Source organism: Xyrauchen texanus, chromosome 12 (assembly GCF_025860055.1).
Source record: "Xyrauchen texanus isolate HMW12.3.18 chromosome 12, RBS_HiC_50CHRs, whole genome shotgun sequence".
Lineage (NCBI taxonomy): Eukaryota > Metazoa > Chordata > Actinopteri > Cypriniformes > Catostomidae > Xyrauchen > Xyrauchen texanus.
This window is the reverse complement of record NC_068287.1, coordinates 46,400,102-46,415,748: the sequence shown is the minus strand read 5'-3', so window position 1 is coordinate 46,415,748 and position 15,647 is coordinate 46,400,102. Positions and strand designations below refer to the sequence as shown.

At 40.1% G+C, this 15,647-nt stretch overlaps 1 protein-coding gene and 1 long non-coding RNA gene across 4 annotated transcripts; both read right to left on the bottom strand.

The window, feature by feature from the left end:
* Window positions 1-4,545: 4,545 nt before the first annotated feature.
* LOC127652428 (nuclear factor 7, brain-like) lies at window positions 4,546-10,483 on the bottom strand. 2 transcript variants are annotated; one of them, XM_052138585.1, is made up of 7 exons: window positions 9,879-10,483; window positions 8,275-8,370; window positions 7,944-8,177; window positions 7,839-7,861; window positions 6,038-6,156; window positions 5,668-5,732; window positions 5,392-5,588 (listed from the first exon to the last, which is right to left on the bottom strand). In XM_052138585.1, exons 1-7 carry the CDS (start codon window positions 10,251-10,253, stop codon window positions 5,517-5,519), a joined length of 984 nt encoding a protein of 327 aa, XP_051994545.1. In that variant the 5' UTR covers window positions 10,254-10,483; the 3' UTR covers window positions 5,392-5,516. The 2 variants fall into 2 exon arrangements, with proteins under 2 accessions (XP_051994544.1, XP_051994545.1); XM_052138584.1 differs by having other exon boundaries at window positions 4,546-5,732.
* Window positions 10,484-12,882: 2,399 nt separating this feature from the next.
* Window positions 12,883-14,431, bottom strand: LOC127652473 (uncharacterized). 2 transcript variants are annotated; one of them, XR_007971719.1, is made up of 4 exons: window positions 13,995-14,431; window positions 13,677-13,760; window positions 13,193-13,335; window positions 12,883-13,055 (listed from the first exon to the last, which is right to left on the bottom strand). It is a non-coding gene; the product is annotated as an uncharacterized LOC127652473 (long non-coding RNA). The 2 variants fall into 2 exon arrangements; XR_007971718.1 differs by lacking the exon at window positions 12,883-13,055 and having other exon boundaries at window positions 13,101-13,335.
* Between the last annotated feature and the right edge of the window lie 1,216 nt (window positions 14,432-15,647).

The window sequence follows — 15,647 nt, the reverse complement described above, 5'->3', positions numbered from 1 at the left end:
ACGCCCCCTGATTTACATGAAATTACTCACAAGTTTTGGAAAACCAAGAGCAGAACATGGAAACTAAAGCAAAGAAAAATACAGCGTAAGCGTACAAATAAATTAAAATATGAGCAAAATATTCAGAGTACAAAAAACAGTAATATACCCAAAGAAACATGATTTTGTTTGCAATTCTGATGACTTTGCTTTAATTTAATTGCATTTTTTTGCAGCACATTTTAAATGTGTTTATATACTTTTGATTCATGTTTGTTATTTTTTAATCTGCGCTCCCTTTTTCTCCCCAATTTGGAATGCCAAATTCCCAATGCGCTCTAAATCCTCGTGGTGGCGCAGTGACTTAATCTGGGTGACGGAGGACAAATATCAGTTGCCTCCGCATCTGAGACCTGTGTGGATGATCTGCACTTTTTATTTATTTTTGCGCTTATTAATTTTTTTATCAGAGCTTATTATTTTTATTCCTGCTTATTATTTTTGGATCCATGACTGCAATACATTTGACGGGATTTTGATCCCATGGCTTTGTCCCACTCTAGTTTAATCAAGACCCCGTGATTCAGATGACGCTGTTTGTTCAGCTCCTCCATCCTCCACACAGAACCCCTCATTATCCTAAAAGTGTGGAATAGCATCATTAATCTAATGTATATTAAATTGTTTTATTCAAACCTGTTCTATTTGTGTACTGCATCAAAGACCTGAACCCTACTTGATCCCTAATGTACTCCCAACCCAATACAAATCCAAAATACTAATTATTTAAATATAATATTAACTCTCTCCTCTTCATGTCTACTACATTCAAATATTACATGCTCAACTGTTTCTTTTCCTCCACAATATTTCATGTATTATATACAGTGATGAATTCAAGCCTGAATGTCCAAGTCTTAACCTACTTATATAACCTCTTCTTTGCTATTTCTTCCACAAATGTTAATTTTACTATCTACCATTTTAATGAATCTTATATAAATGTCTACCCTTACAGTTATTATCCCAAACCTCTTGCCATTCTTTAACAATATTTCTCCTTATAATGGATTTAATATCACCTTTACCCAAAGGAACGCCAACATCCTCTTCTTTCCTTTTTAAAGCATTTTTAGCTGCTCATCTGCCACTTCATTACCAGATATCTCTACATGCATCCTACTTCCACTCCTTTCCTCTATATAAGGAGTGGTAGTGGTGTAGTGGTCTAAGCACATAACTGGTAATCTGGTAATCAGAAGGTTGCTGGTTCGAACCCCATTGTGTCCTTGAGCAAGGCACTTAACTCCAGGTTGCTCCAGGGCGATTGTCCCTGTAATAAGGGCTCTATAAGTTGCTTTGGATAAAAGCGTCTGCCAAATGCATAAATGTAAATGTAAATATACCCTATTGGATGCATGTGTTTTCCTGAGGTATTCTCAAAAGTCATCATCACCTTATATGAATTAAATATATTATGAATTTTTTTTGGTCTTTTTTGTATTCCCTCCTTGTGCCCCCGTCAGGGTAGTGAATCATGGATTCTTTCACAATGACACAAGCCGACAGAGCAGTGATTAACATTGTACATATGTTCTTATTCTCACCTCTGGGAGTGGAGAAACCAGAGCTTCTAACACAATACAAACCATCTGGTCAGTGATCAACCTTCTTCCCCTGTAAAGACCTGGGAAGAGAGAGTGGATACATGCAGGTTGTAAAACCTGGTAAAGGTGTTAGGGGAAGCCTGACCTGCAGCCAGAAATATGGCTTCTAGAGACACGTCTTCCACCCATGCCCAGGAGAAGGTCATACTGCTGGTTGAATGAGCTTTTATGCCTCTGGGGCATTGTGTGCCTAGCTGGTCATATGCGAGCGCAATAGCATCCACAATCCAGCAGCACATTATTTGCTTGAAGATGGCCAAACCCTTTGTGCGCCCTCCGAAGCAAACAAAAGTTGTTCTGACACCCTGAATGGACTCATTTGGTGAATGTACATGCTTAATGCCCTCACAGGGTGTAGTCTCTTAGCCTCATTCGACTCAAAGTAAGGAGGGGAGAATGCTTTTAAGGTAGAACCTTAGCTCTAAAGGGGGTTGCCAGCACTTTGGGTGCATGACCTGGTCCAAACTCTGGAGTTTTTGAACAAAAGGGCTTGAAAGTGCCCACTTTGTTTGACTGATGCCAAAGCCATTAGCAGCAAAGTCTTCAGTGAGATTATGTGTAAAATTACCACCTCTAGTGGCTCAAATGGGGACCATGTAAGCACATTTAATACCAGCACCAAGTCCCAGACCGAGACATTGGTGTGGCTAGAAAGCAGGGCTGGACTGGGAAGAGAAATCGTCCCGGGATGTTACATAGCAACTGGACCAAAAGTTTGGGGGGGTTTCGCTGTCCTTTTCTGCATATTTGTGCCACCACGTTTTGCATAACGTGGTGGCACATTTTAGCTTATCACGGACCATTCGGCCCATTTTGCGGCCGATCCACCTGCTTGGTTCACCTTATGGCCAGTACATCCCTGATCGGCACCAAAGTGTGTCGGCCCACCTTGAAAAAACCCGGTATGCCAGATTACCAGTCCAGCCCTACTAGAAAGTATCAGATGTCTTGCACCTTGGAAGAATCTACTGAGAAGAGGGGGTTTGGCTACTGACATGCCTCAATAATATTTTGCACCCACATGTACAAATTGCACTTAACGTGTAAGGTTATAACAAGCATACTCAACATAATGCACCGTAGCTTGTTTTTAACAGAAATGGCATTAGCTATTCTAAATGCTGGCTTACCTGGTGTAGAATCAGATATCATCATCAGAGCTGACAAACCGCTGCAATCCAAACTCTTGCTGAACACGTTGCTCCTGTAGCTGATTCCTCAGGTCCTCCACTTCATTGGAGATTTCTTGTATTTTATAACTACTTAAGTCTGATGATCAGGGCTCAGGAACTGTAGAGTAATCATGATCACTTGCTACATCCATGGGAATGGGTTCAACGGCCATTACCTCAGGTCTTACCTTAGGTCTCTCTCTTCTCCCATACACTTGGCTGTTGTAGGAAAGATGTATTTGTTCCAATGGAAGAGCACTGCCACAAAACCCTTCAATAGTCTCATTCGAGCCTCTTTTGAGGATTTAATTATTTATTTTCACTTTATATTGGCTCATAGCGCCATCTAGAGGTTCATCAAGACATAACACAATTAAATGATTAAAGGGATACTCCAGCTGTGGGAAGATGAATGTGTATTTAATAGTGGTCATTTATGTAGTAGAAATGTGAAATTATTTTTGAATTTGAAGCATTCTAGACTGAGAAAAAGCAAAAAAATTATTTTTTACTCATGTGGCTGAAAGACAACAACTCCCAGAATGCACTTGCTTTGTCGCACTTACGAGGCCACTCCCAAACCACGATTATGCCGGGTGTCCAAACTCTGTACATTACGTCTTAGTAACAAAAAGAAATACAAAACAAATACTCACTTTACACTAAGCCGTCCATTTGTCCCTGCAGGCTTTGGCTGGCGTTTCAATTTATCTTTGGGATCCTGAAATAAGTTTCCAGGACCCCCCTGTCCATGTGTGGTACAAAACTTGGGTGCTCAGTTACACATGCTAGCGGTGCAGTTTCATCAGCGGATTCAGCGATCTCATGCAGAAGAAAATGGCATCGCTGAAATTCGCGACAGCAATAGGACTCTCTATCTGTTTGCATAGACGCACAGCGAGAGCACTGACACCACCAGTTCGCCCCAGCTCGAGTCTGGCCGGGCTCTTCCTCCTGACCGCCAAGCAGGTCTTGCTCCCCTGCTGCAGCAGCTGCTCCGCCGCCTCTTGTTCCTCCATCTCCCGCAACTGTTCGTCGCTGTATTGCGGCTCATATAGGTAGCCGCGAGCATTCGATTCACACAAAAGATCTTCGAAATCCCCATCTGTCATTACTTCAAAACTTTCTTCCGCCATCGTGATTAGACTATTATACAAAGTTTTACAGAGCAAGAGCCTGTTAGCTTAGCTTAAAAAAGGCTGACACTATCTTTACATTCTATGAGTAAGATCCCTACTCATATGGGCGTGGTGAAAACATGCGGAACTAGCTACTAATACTGGCTGTAGTTTAAAGTCTCTGTCCCAAAAATCCTCCGATGACGCTAAAATGACGATTTTTAAGGCCATCGGAGGATTTTTTCCAGACTAAAATGAAATTTTCTCTCATATCATGGGGATATGAGGGGGAAGCAGGGTAATTCGAAAATACTACTGGTTTTCTACTGATACAAAGCTTAATGCTACATCCTGGAGTATCCCTGTTACTCTGAGTGTTTTATTCAGAATGGACATATAATCTTTATCATACATTCATAGCACATCAGAAATAATCTAAATAATGATCCAGAATCACAGAAACTGAAAGAACAAGATCTGATATTAATATAATTATCATGAGTGAATTATTATAAATAAACTCTTGGATTGTTGCTGAAACACTGGCAGATATTTTCATCTGATTACTGTCAATGTTGTTATTGTTTAATGCTCATTTCATGTAAATATACTTTCATTTATTCTTTTATCACAGAGTTTTAACACTTCACTGAGAAGATATAACAGACACTTAAGTTGAGTGCACTTATTTTAAGACATGTAGGAAATCTTTTGGTGATTGTGGAGCATTTTGGGAGAGAGATGAACTGCTTTGACAACATACAAGTTACAAAAGACAACTGAATGAAGAGATCGGGTGGACAAATGTGTGAAAATGATTGTAAAATCCTGTAATTGTACACTGTATTCTGGATCTTCAATTGCCCCTTTATGAGACTGAGCTGGTTAGATTAAAGGTTCAGTGAGTTACTGGTAGATAAGATGAGAGTAAACTGGTAAAGATGAAGTGTGGAGCAAATATCAAACATATGATCACATTTAATTGATTTCTATGAACTTACAAATGACAAAAATCATGTTAAGAAAACTCACTCATATGTCTGATGAGATCATTCAATCTTATCTGTTGAGTTTTTGTAGACTATGTTGAGTTATTATTGACATATTTAACCTTTGGAAATCTAAATGTTCTAAGATTGCATCAATGACTAAATACTTGTGAGATGTTCAGTGAGCAGGATCAGATATTACTGTGAATTTAACTGGTAAAATCCTCAGAGGAGTGACATCATCATTACTCCAGAAGAATGGCAAGAGTGTGTGTGTAAATGTGTGTGTGAATGTGTGTAGATGTGTGTTAGTTACAGGATCAGAGAATGACACTTTTCCTCCGTCATAATCCAGATGAACTCTCACACGCTCAAGTTTCTGTGCGACAGTAAACACACCATCCTCCACATCTTCATATTCATCATCATCTTCATCATCATCTTCATCATCATCTTTATCATCCTCATCATCCTCATCAGCTTTATCAGCCTCATCATCTTCATCATCTTTATCATCCTCCTCATAATAATCCACACTCCAGACATCAGTGTTAAAGAAAACATTTCCCTTCCTCGGGTTTGATGCTGTAGTTACTCCAAGAGTCCAGCGTTTATTGTCTTTAACCTCCACATCCCAGCAGTGTGTTCCTGAATTAAACCCCTCTGAACCCAGAACACACAGATAATAGTCAAATCTCTCTGGATTATCAGGTAATATTTGACTGATATAATTGAATCTCACACTGGTCAGATCATCAGACAGGATCATATTTGGATTTGCAGTGTTTGGATCCAGAATCACAGGAGCTGATGAGAGAAAACAATCAACAGATGTTCATATAATCATCAAGAGTGAATCATATACAGATTATTATGAATTATGAACACTTGTCATATTGATGAAACACTATCAGATATTGTCAGTGTTGTTATTAGTTACACACTCATGTTTTATTATCAGTGTTTAACAGTGAATCACAACACAAACATTAAAAGTGTGTATAGTGTATATTATTGTCATGTTTATAATGGAGTACACACTTTTGTTTTTTTGTGTAAATATTCAAATGTCACACTCTCAGTGTGCGAGCAGAGATGTTTTGTGGACTCACTCTTGTGGACAATGTCTCGCATCTTCTTCCAGACTCTGAATGTCAGGTTGCCCAAGTAATGTGGCACATGAATGAAAGCTCCAGAAGTCATCTGTGGATCCGGCTGTGAGATCTGGACTCTGGAAGAACATTCAGGAGTCAGTACTGCAGTGACTTTGACGTCACAAAAAAAAAAAAACCTTGGAGGATCATCAGAGACTCCAACCACCCGAGTCATGGGCTGCTCTCACTGCTACCACCAGGCAGGCGGTATCGCATCATCAGGACCCGCACCAGCCGACTACATGACAGCTTCTTCCCCCAAGCAATCAGACTTTTGAACACTTGATCTCTCACGATCAACAATCAGCACTGCACAATTATCATCTTGTAACACACTGGACTGTCAAATATATTCTCCCCAATTCAATTACTGTATATATATTTTATATACCCTTGCCCTTATTTTTTATTTTTATTGTATGTGTATTCTATATTGAGTGTATTGTTTACTGTACATTGTATATTGTGTTGTGCGTGTATGTGGCAGGGTTGGGCGGGGTCGTGATCGTACACACCCGGTCCCGTATTAGGCTAATCAAGCCTCCCGAGAGGGATAAAGGTAGACTGCAGAGGAATTTGCGGGAGAGAGAGATTGTTTACGGACCTGTCCGTCATGTGTGTGTGTGTTTGTCTTTTGTTTAAGTTTTATATTAAACTATTATTTATATCGACAAGCCGGTTCTCGCCTCCTCCTTTCCATTGATCACGTTACACTGGTGCCGAAGCCCAGGAAGGAGGAGGGATACGCTGTAGTAGAGTTGTCGCCACTACCGTCCACCCAAACGGAGAAGCCGCGGCCATCTGCCAGGGGACGAGGAGCTCAGCCGCCTGAAAGAGGACGATGGCCGTCGACCGCGAGGGGGCTCCTAACCGACCACCTGGAGCAGTCAGGGCCGCTGCCAGGGGCGGAGGAGACCCCTTCTGTTCCCAGAGAATGCGGCAGGGCGTTCCGTCCGCCAGGGGCTGGAGGTCTGCCTCTGATCTGCCCGGAGAGGCGTGGCTGTCATCCGATAGAGGGTGGAGGAGTGGCCGAGGAACAAGCTGCGGCATATCGGAGAACTGGCGAGTAAGAGTTTTTTTTTTCATCTCTCTCTCTCTGCCGCTCTGCGTTGGCCTTTTCCCTCTCTTTTAAATTTTACAGTGTTTTTTTGGGGGGGTACTACACTGTTACAGGAAGTACCCCCCCTATTTAATTATTTCTGTTTCCCTCACCTTGTCCCCTCCCTCGTCCAGATAGACGGGGATGACCTGCCGGCAGACTAGGCTTAAAGCACACCCTCCCCCAGGGAAAGGGGGGGGGGGTGTACGTCATGCTGGGGGCTCCCCAGCCTGAGAGAACGAGGGAGGAATGTGGCAGGGCGAAGGGTGGGGCCGGGTCGTGATCGTACACACCCGGTCCCTTATCAGGCTAATCAAGCCTTCGAGAGGGATAAAGGTCGACTGCAGTGGATCGTGCGGGAGAGAGAGATCGTTTACGGACATGTCCGTCATGTGTGTGTGTGTTTGTCTTTTGTTTAAGTTTTATATTAAACTATTATTTATATCGACAAGCCGGTTCTCGCCGCCTCCTTTCCATTAATCACTTTACAGAGTACATTTGTTATGTAAATGTTGTTGTGTAAATATGTTGTTATTGTAATTGGTTATTGCTATGTTATTCGGAACTGCACACAAGACTTTCACCTACTGTTGCACTTGTGTACACAGTAGTGTGACAATAAAGTGATTTGATTGACAACCATAGAGAGGAGACACTTACCTTTCCATTGTCACATTAAAGTTCTGCAAAAGACAAAAAAACACTTGATGAGCTCCTCAAATGATCAATAAGAGCAGAAATCAATGATGAGAGTTTGACTGTCACCTTTAGAAATGAGACATCGTCATTGGCTTTCATCATTTCCTCCATGTCTTTGATTGTGTGTGAAAGAGCTGAGATGTGTGTGTTCATCTCCTCAAGCTTCTTCTTCATCATCTGACTCTTCTGCTCCTCTTCCTCTCTCAGTTCAGTGATTGTAGCTTCTTCTTCATGTCGGAGAAACTCATGAAGCTTCTTAAACTGCTCTTTAATCTGACGCTCTGTGTGCTCAGCTTGAGTCTGAAATCACATCAAATTCACTTCAATCAGCTCTGCGTTCACACACATCACATCATTTATCAGCAAATGTGTTTGATTGTTGATTCTGTATCCTCACCTTGATGTGTCCAACTGATTTATCAAACTCTTCTTTCATGTTTTCTGTGTGTTTGAGTTTCTCTTGTAAAGACTTCAGTGCTGTATTGAGTTCCTCCTGAAATTTAACAAAGTGAAAATCTGTGAAAGTCCAGAATCTGAGAGATAATAATGTCCATGGATTAATGACTTGTTGGTGGTTGTCAAAACAACTCTAAATAAGTTCATGATATCAATGTAAATAACCTTGAGCCATCGCTTCATGTCATCTGTACACTCAGATGATCAAACTTTCATTATAAATCACACAACACTTCCACGACAGGAAAAAGGTGGATCCAAGTGAAGCTCAATGGACAGCATTTGTGTCATAATGTTGATTACCACAAACATTTAATTCGACTCGTTCCTCATTTTCTTTAAAAAAAAAAGCACAAATCTGTGTTCCAGTGAGACACTTACAATGCAAGTCAATGGGGTTTAATCTGTAAACGTTAAAATACTGTTTCAAAAGTAGAGACACAAGACATAAACAATGTGTGTTAATATGATTTTAATGTGATAAAATCACTTAATAACCGCATCTGTGTAAAGTTATATTCAATTTACAAGCTCGTTGCCATGATGATGTAACACTTTAAACAACTTTACAGCTTAAATAATGATACCCCATTAACTTCCATTGTAAGTGTCTCACTGTAACAGATTTGTGCCTTTTTTTTAAGAAAAGGAGGGAGGAGTAATTTTTTTTTTGGTGGTTATCAACATTAAGGCACAAATGCTCTTGATTGATCTATTAAACTGGGAATATTCCTTCAACAGTTACTAAAGGGTGCGTTGCATTTAGAAGTGATCATCCCTATGGCCTATTCCCTTTTCCCTTTTAAGACTTTACCTGCGAGAGCGTCAGAGGACTGAATGTGGGGCTCAAAAATAACATTTGTGACTAAGTAATTTTATTTCAAATTATATTTTGAATGACCTCACAGTTTGGCATAATTGTTCTCCCTTCAAAGTGTCCTGAGAAGGCATCATTTATGCCATTTTGAACACAGTGTTTAACAAAATATTTTAATAATATCATAATTAGATGAAGAGGTGCAAATGATCGAAGTAGACCATTATGCTTTTTCCATTAAAACAGACCCTTGAGCTGCCATCTCCACCTCTAGAAGATATCAGAAAACATTCATATTTACATTTACATTCAAGCATTTGGCAGATGCTTTTTCCAAAGTGACTTACAGAGTCCTTATTACAGGGACAATCCCCCTGGAGCAACCTGGAGTTAAGTGCCTTGCTCAAGGACACAATGGTGGTGGCTGTGGGGCTTGAACCAGCATCCTTCTGATTACCAGATTACCAGTTATGTGCTTAGACCACTACACCACCACCACTCCATATTCTATTGGAGTGAGAGAAATCACAGACACTACAACTTTCAATGGTACAGATGTCTGATGAAGGACCTGTAGGGGGCTGAATGCCATGAGGTTTAAATCCCATAAAGTTGAGACTTTGTTTTATTTTTATCATAAAGAGTGAATGTTGATACCGATAAATATATGTGTAGATAAATTACATACATGTTTTTCCTTAATATGACTCAAGAGAAGTGTGTCGTACCTTGTAAGATGGAACAACTTCACAGATGGGGAGAAATTTGTGATTGGTATGTTTTTTTGAATCTCTGCACACTAAACACACTGGCTGTTTATCATCCAGACAGAAGAGTTTGAGTTTCTCTCTGTGTAAACTGCAGATCTCCTCCTCATTTCTCTCCTTCACAAACAACTCACATAAGTTCTTCAATGCCAGATTACAAGGAGGTTTTTTTCTTGAATATCTCCTGCAGACGGGACACTCCTGAGTTCTCTTGGTTTTCCAGAACTGTTGAAGACACTCTTTACACACACTATGACTACACGACAGAACAACAGGATTCTTGTAGATTTCAAAGCACACGGGACAAGAAAGTTCTTCCACAGAGAGTGAATCCATTTTCACTGCTTATAAAAGCTCCAACGTCTGAACTTTACTTTCACTTTCTAAATGTTGCTTTCAATAATGAATAAACATCAGAATCAACAAAGATCTGCTGTCGACTCTGAAACAAACTTCACAAAATCCTTTTGAAAGTGTTTCCCTTCGTTTAGAACTGATCACTGATTCCTTTTTTGATTTTGTCCAAATATTCACAGAACAGTCAGTACGACAGTAAAGAGAGAAATAAGAACTTCCTGGTTAGTGTTGTATGAGGGTGGAGTTTCTGTGTCTTTGTGAACTCTGAATCAATCTTGGCTTCTTTGAATCTTTGCCTGTATCATTTGACTCTGAGCACTGGATCATCATTTTGTTTATAAATTTGTATCTGATGTCTGACATCCAATCTTAAAAACCTTCAGCACATGGAGCATCTGTGTGAATGAATTAGAATAATGATAGTCATAAATAGGGATACTGAATAGTGTTGAGTAGTGATAACAGAAATGTAGTATAATTTGCCACTGATATTATGCTGTTCAGCATTAAGACTACAGATTCCCAAACAAATTAGTAACACTACATTTCCCACTATGCTTTGTTAAGTTAAAAAGAGTTTGCGAGAATGTGGGGAAGGGTAAATGAATCAGTATAAAAATTCAGTAATGACGGCTCCAGAACAAACCATTACATCCATTAAGGGAAACAGGAAAAACAACTGACCAAGACTGAGCAAACACAAGGACATTATATACAATCTGGCAAACTAGATACAGCTGGGAACAATCAGGGCAGGAACCAGGAACAGAGATACAAGAAGTTAAACACAAAACTTCAAACTAAAACTCACTAAATGCCTATAGCAACCTCTGGTGGCCACTAGGGAAAAAGAGTGTTCACTCAGGTGTTACATAGCCCTCCCTCTAAGGAGAAACTTCTGGCACTCCTAAACATTACACCTAAACATTTGTTCATGGGAGGAGCAGGACATCATGCAACCGGCATTCCAAGAAAGCACAGGTGAACACAGAGAGACCTCCGGAGGGTAAGACAGCCCAGGCAGCCAAGGCAGAGTGAATGGGGAGTCTGAAGACCAAGGAGAACCAGAAGACCAAGCAGGCCAGGGCAGACCAGGTGGATGGTCAGTAGACCAGGATATCAGGGCAGATCAGGCGGATGGTTAGGAGACCAAGAACATCAGGGCAGATCAGGCGGATGGTCAGGAGACCAGGGCAGATCAGGATCGTCAACAGCCTTGGGTAACTGGACAGGCTTGTCGACTGCCTCGGGGAACCGGACAGGCTTGTTGACAGCCTCAGGGAACTGGAAAAGGTTGTAAACAGCCTTAGCATAAAGAGCACAGATAGTGAAATGCGAATGACCTCCATGGTCGTGAGCACAGGAACTGACAAGGAAACAGCCTCCATGGCCGTGAGCGCTGGCAGTGACTGGATAACGACCTCCATGTTCGTGAACACAGTTAATTGCAGGGGAACAGCCTCTGTGGCCGAGGATGCTGGCACTGGGGTGGATGAGGCTTCAGGCACCGTCTCTGGGACAGACAAGGCTTCAGGAACTGGCTCTGGGACAGACAAGGCTTCAGGCAATTGCTTTGGGATAGATGAGGCTTCAGGACTAGGCTCTTTGCTTTCCGTAGTAGGCGTGGGTGCTGGCTTGTTGACCGTGGCAAGCATGGGCGCTGGCTTGATGACCGTGGTAGGCGTGAACATAACGGGTGCCACCTTTGGTGTGAGAGGATCCACCGGGACTACAGAAGTTGAGACTACCTTTGACAAGAGAACATTGTTATGCTCACATGAAGGGTATAGACTCTCCAGGGTGATTTTGATTAAGCTCTCCCATCTCTGCCATACAAATTCAGGCCAATCCATAAAATTTAACTGAGATGAGTCACTCCAGTTCAACTGGTTCACCAAGGCATAAAAGCCCAATGAATAGTCCTAATAGTCCTGGCGCTCCTAAACATAACACAAAAATATTTGTTCATGGGAGGACCAGGATATTATGGAACCGGCATTACAAGAAAGCACAGGTGACACGAGAGGGGCTGATCTCCTAATCTATGGAATAGTCTCCCTAATACTGTTCGAGATGCAGACACACTCCCTCAGTTTAAGTCTAGACTAAAGACTCATCTATTTAGTCAGGCATACACCTAATTTATCCATCAAGTCACAAATAGGCTACTATAGTTATGTCTGCAGAAACTAAAAACCAGAAACATTTCTCATGATCTATAACTCTGCAATAAATTGAATGGCATCAATGATAATATTATTCTATTTGTATCCCTGTCTCAACCTATTTCAGTTGAACTGAGATGCACCTCACTGATCTCTGCCTGCATCACCTCGGTGTATTGATGAACTACACTCTTGAAATGGAATACATAGACTATCAATCAATTGCCAACAAAAGCCTTCATCAGCCAATTAACAAGAACAATTTTATCTATGTGAACTTCTGCAGTTAATCCAAGATGAACTTCAAAGACATTAGTCATTAATCTTACAGTTCATACAAAATCGATGTTTAAACACTGACCCTTAACACTTACTTAGTTTAATAATTTTAAACAATGACTTGAAAGAAGGATATTGATTTCTAATCTTAACTGATTAAATTAAGACATTTTATTTGCTCTCAATTAACATACAGCAATAAAACATAATTAATAATTCACACAATAGTCCTTTTGATATTCTTTGATAATGCATATTTTTGGAGAGCAGCAGACACGTGCACATAGTTTCATCTGGTTATGAAGAGTGTGTGTAAACTCTCAGTGTGAGTAAAGACCTGCCAATAACACACGATTTCACACAGCTTGATTATATATTTCCATATTCATTTATCAGAGTAAATCTAACAAACCTTTTCTTATTTCTTAATGAATATAAAGTATATGTATATGATTGTGCTGTGTGTTATATTACCATGACATTAATATAAATCCAGTAAACTGAAATCCTGACATGTTTTATTCATTCAGCAGACATAAACAGAAGTGTTGCTGATTGGTTGATTGTTCTGGAAGAGATACGGGCCAGTCAGTGAACTATCCATCTGTCCAGACGTCCTGCATAAACAGAAATAAATGCATGAAATATTCTGCAATATGCACATCTCTACATTAGCCGTTAAATGCATAATCAGCTCTAATGAAAAGTGATGGAACAGTTAAATGTGTATATTAAAACTGTATCAGGGTCTACAGTATCTCAGCTGTCATGAGGACAGAGAGAAGAGAGAATAGAGACTCTGCATTGATGTAGCACACGACCTACACCCCACACTACACAACACATGTAACGCAGGGCTCTAACAGTGTGCACACGCAACATTAACATCTCTTTATATGACATGACAACCTTTATTTGTACTTCAACTGTGTTTAAAGACAGACAGCAGAAGCTTTACCTTCAGTAGAGAAACCACTGCAACTTTCTGGAGCTTTTCAAATACGCTGCTGTGGATTTATTTACTATAGTGAGGAAAAACTACCTGCAGCAAAATCACAGATATGAACATGAACAACAACAAAATGTTCAGATTGCATTTCATTCTTAAACCCATTAATGAGCTTTAAAGTCTCTCTGAATAATAAATAAAAGCAAAACCATTGCATTAATAGTGTACAGATTACTGTATAACATATATAGAGCCTGTACTGATCTACTGATATTTATATTATATCTGAAAATATGTTTAATTCTCGCAGTATAAAAGTGTTCATACCTTTAATGATCGTGTGATTCACTGACACGTGTTTCTCGTCTTTGTTTCCGCGTTCAGTCTGTTACAACATGATGTTTGTCGCCATCTATCTTTCAGAACTACTTTTATTTTTTGGTGATTCGCGGTTTATTTGCATTTAGACACTTACTGAACTGTAATGCAATCATGATTTATTTATTCATCTTTTCCTTTAAACTTCCATTCATTCGTTTTCATTCTCTCCCAACTATCATAAACACTCCCTTAAAAATAAAATATTTTTTAAGATATTCAGCCAATAACCTACAAACAAAGAAGTTTTAAATAATTGCTAAACTAAAGACTCTGTTAACTAAACTCATCTGACTCGATACATGTGTTAACGGACTATGATAATGACCTACTCGGACAAACATCGTGTCCTAGAGATGCAGAAAATCCTCAAAACAGACACAAGCCGCGAATCTATCAAGCACAAATAATATAATATTCAGCTGTAGTCGCACGGGAATGACGTCACCTCTCCTCTCCCGATGATTGGCTAGAGGAGGAGCTGTCCATCAAGAACTAGTGGACCAATAGTGACGCAAAACGCCCCCTGATTTTATGAAAGTGCTCACAAGTTTTGGAAAAATACAGCGTAAGCGTACAAATAAATTAAAATATGAGCAAAATATTCAGAGAACAAAAAACAGTAATATACAGGATTTTGTTTGCAATTTCAGACTTTGCTTTAATTTAATTGCATTTTTTTGCAGCATATTTTAAATGTGTTTCCCCCGAAGTGACCTGTGCAAAAAAAAAAAATCTAAGAGACTTTCGCGTGCGCACGAGAAACTATCGCGTGCGCACGCGTTACAGTTTCCGGTCTGTGTATAGCTCTTTTCCGATTGCGTCATTGCCATCATTCATTTACTCAAAGATACTGAGAGCATGGATGCGCATGAATTTATCGAGATATATTTTAAACTTGGCCTTCAATACAAAGACATTACTGTCTATGACATTTGTAATACTGTCATTGCTGAGACACGCTTTGATCTTCCAAAGGACACTAATCAAGCAATAGACTTGTACTTGCATTTAACACTAGAACTACCGGAAGTCTAGAACTACTAGAATGGCCATAGTGGTCATTCTGACCGTTCATACTAGACTGTACCAAAATGTCATGTCATATTTACATTCGAAACTTCTATTGAGGTTTTAGAATGAAGCTTCTAATGTCTGTCGTCATATTTTATGGCGTCATCACCCTAAAAATGTATTGAATAAAATAGAATAATATGGATCAAATGGAGCGCAAGCTGAACGCAGATAGTCCTACATAATACGATCTTTTTTGTAATATATAATAGTGCTAGACTATATAAATACATAGGCCTATATATATTATATATTAGCTGCTAGACTGCCCCGGAAGGTGCGTGCCTCGCTTTGTGCGCACGCGAAAGTCTCTTACATTTTTTTTTTTGCACGGGTCACTTCGGGGGCTCCGTAATATACTTTTGATTCATGTTTGTTATTTTTTTATCTGAGCTCCCCTTTTTCTCCACAATTTGGAAAGCCAAATTCCCAATGCGCTCTAAATCCTCGTGGTGGCGCAGTGACTCAATCTGGGTGACGGAGGATGAATATCAGTTGCCTCCGCATCTGAGACCTGTGTGGATGATC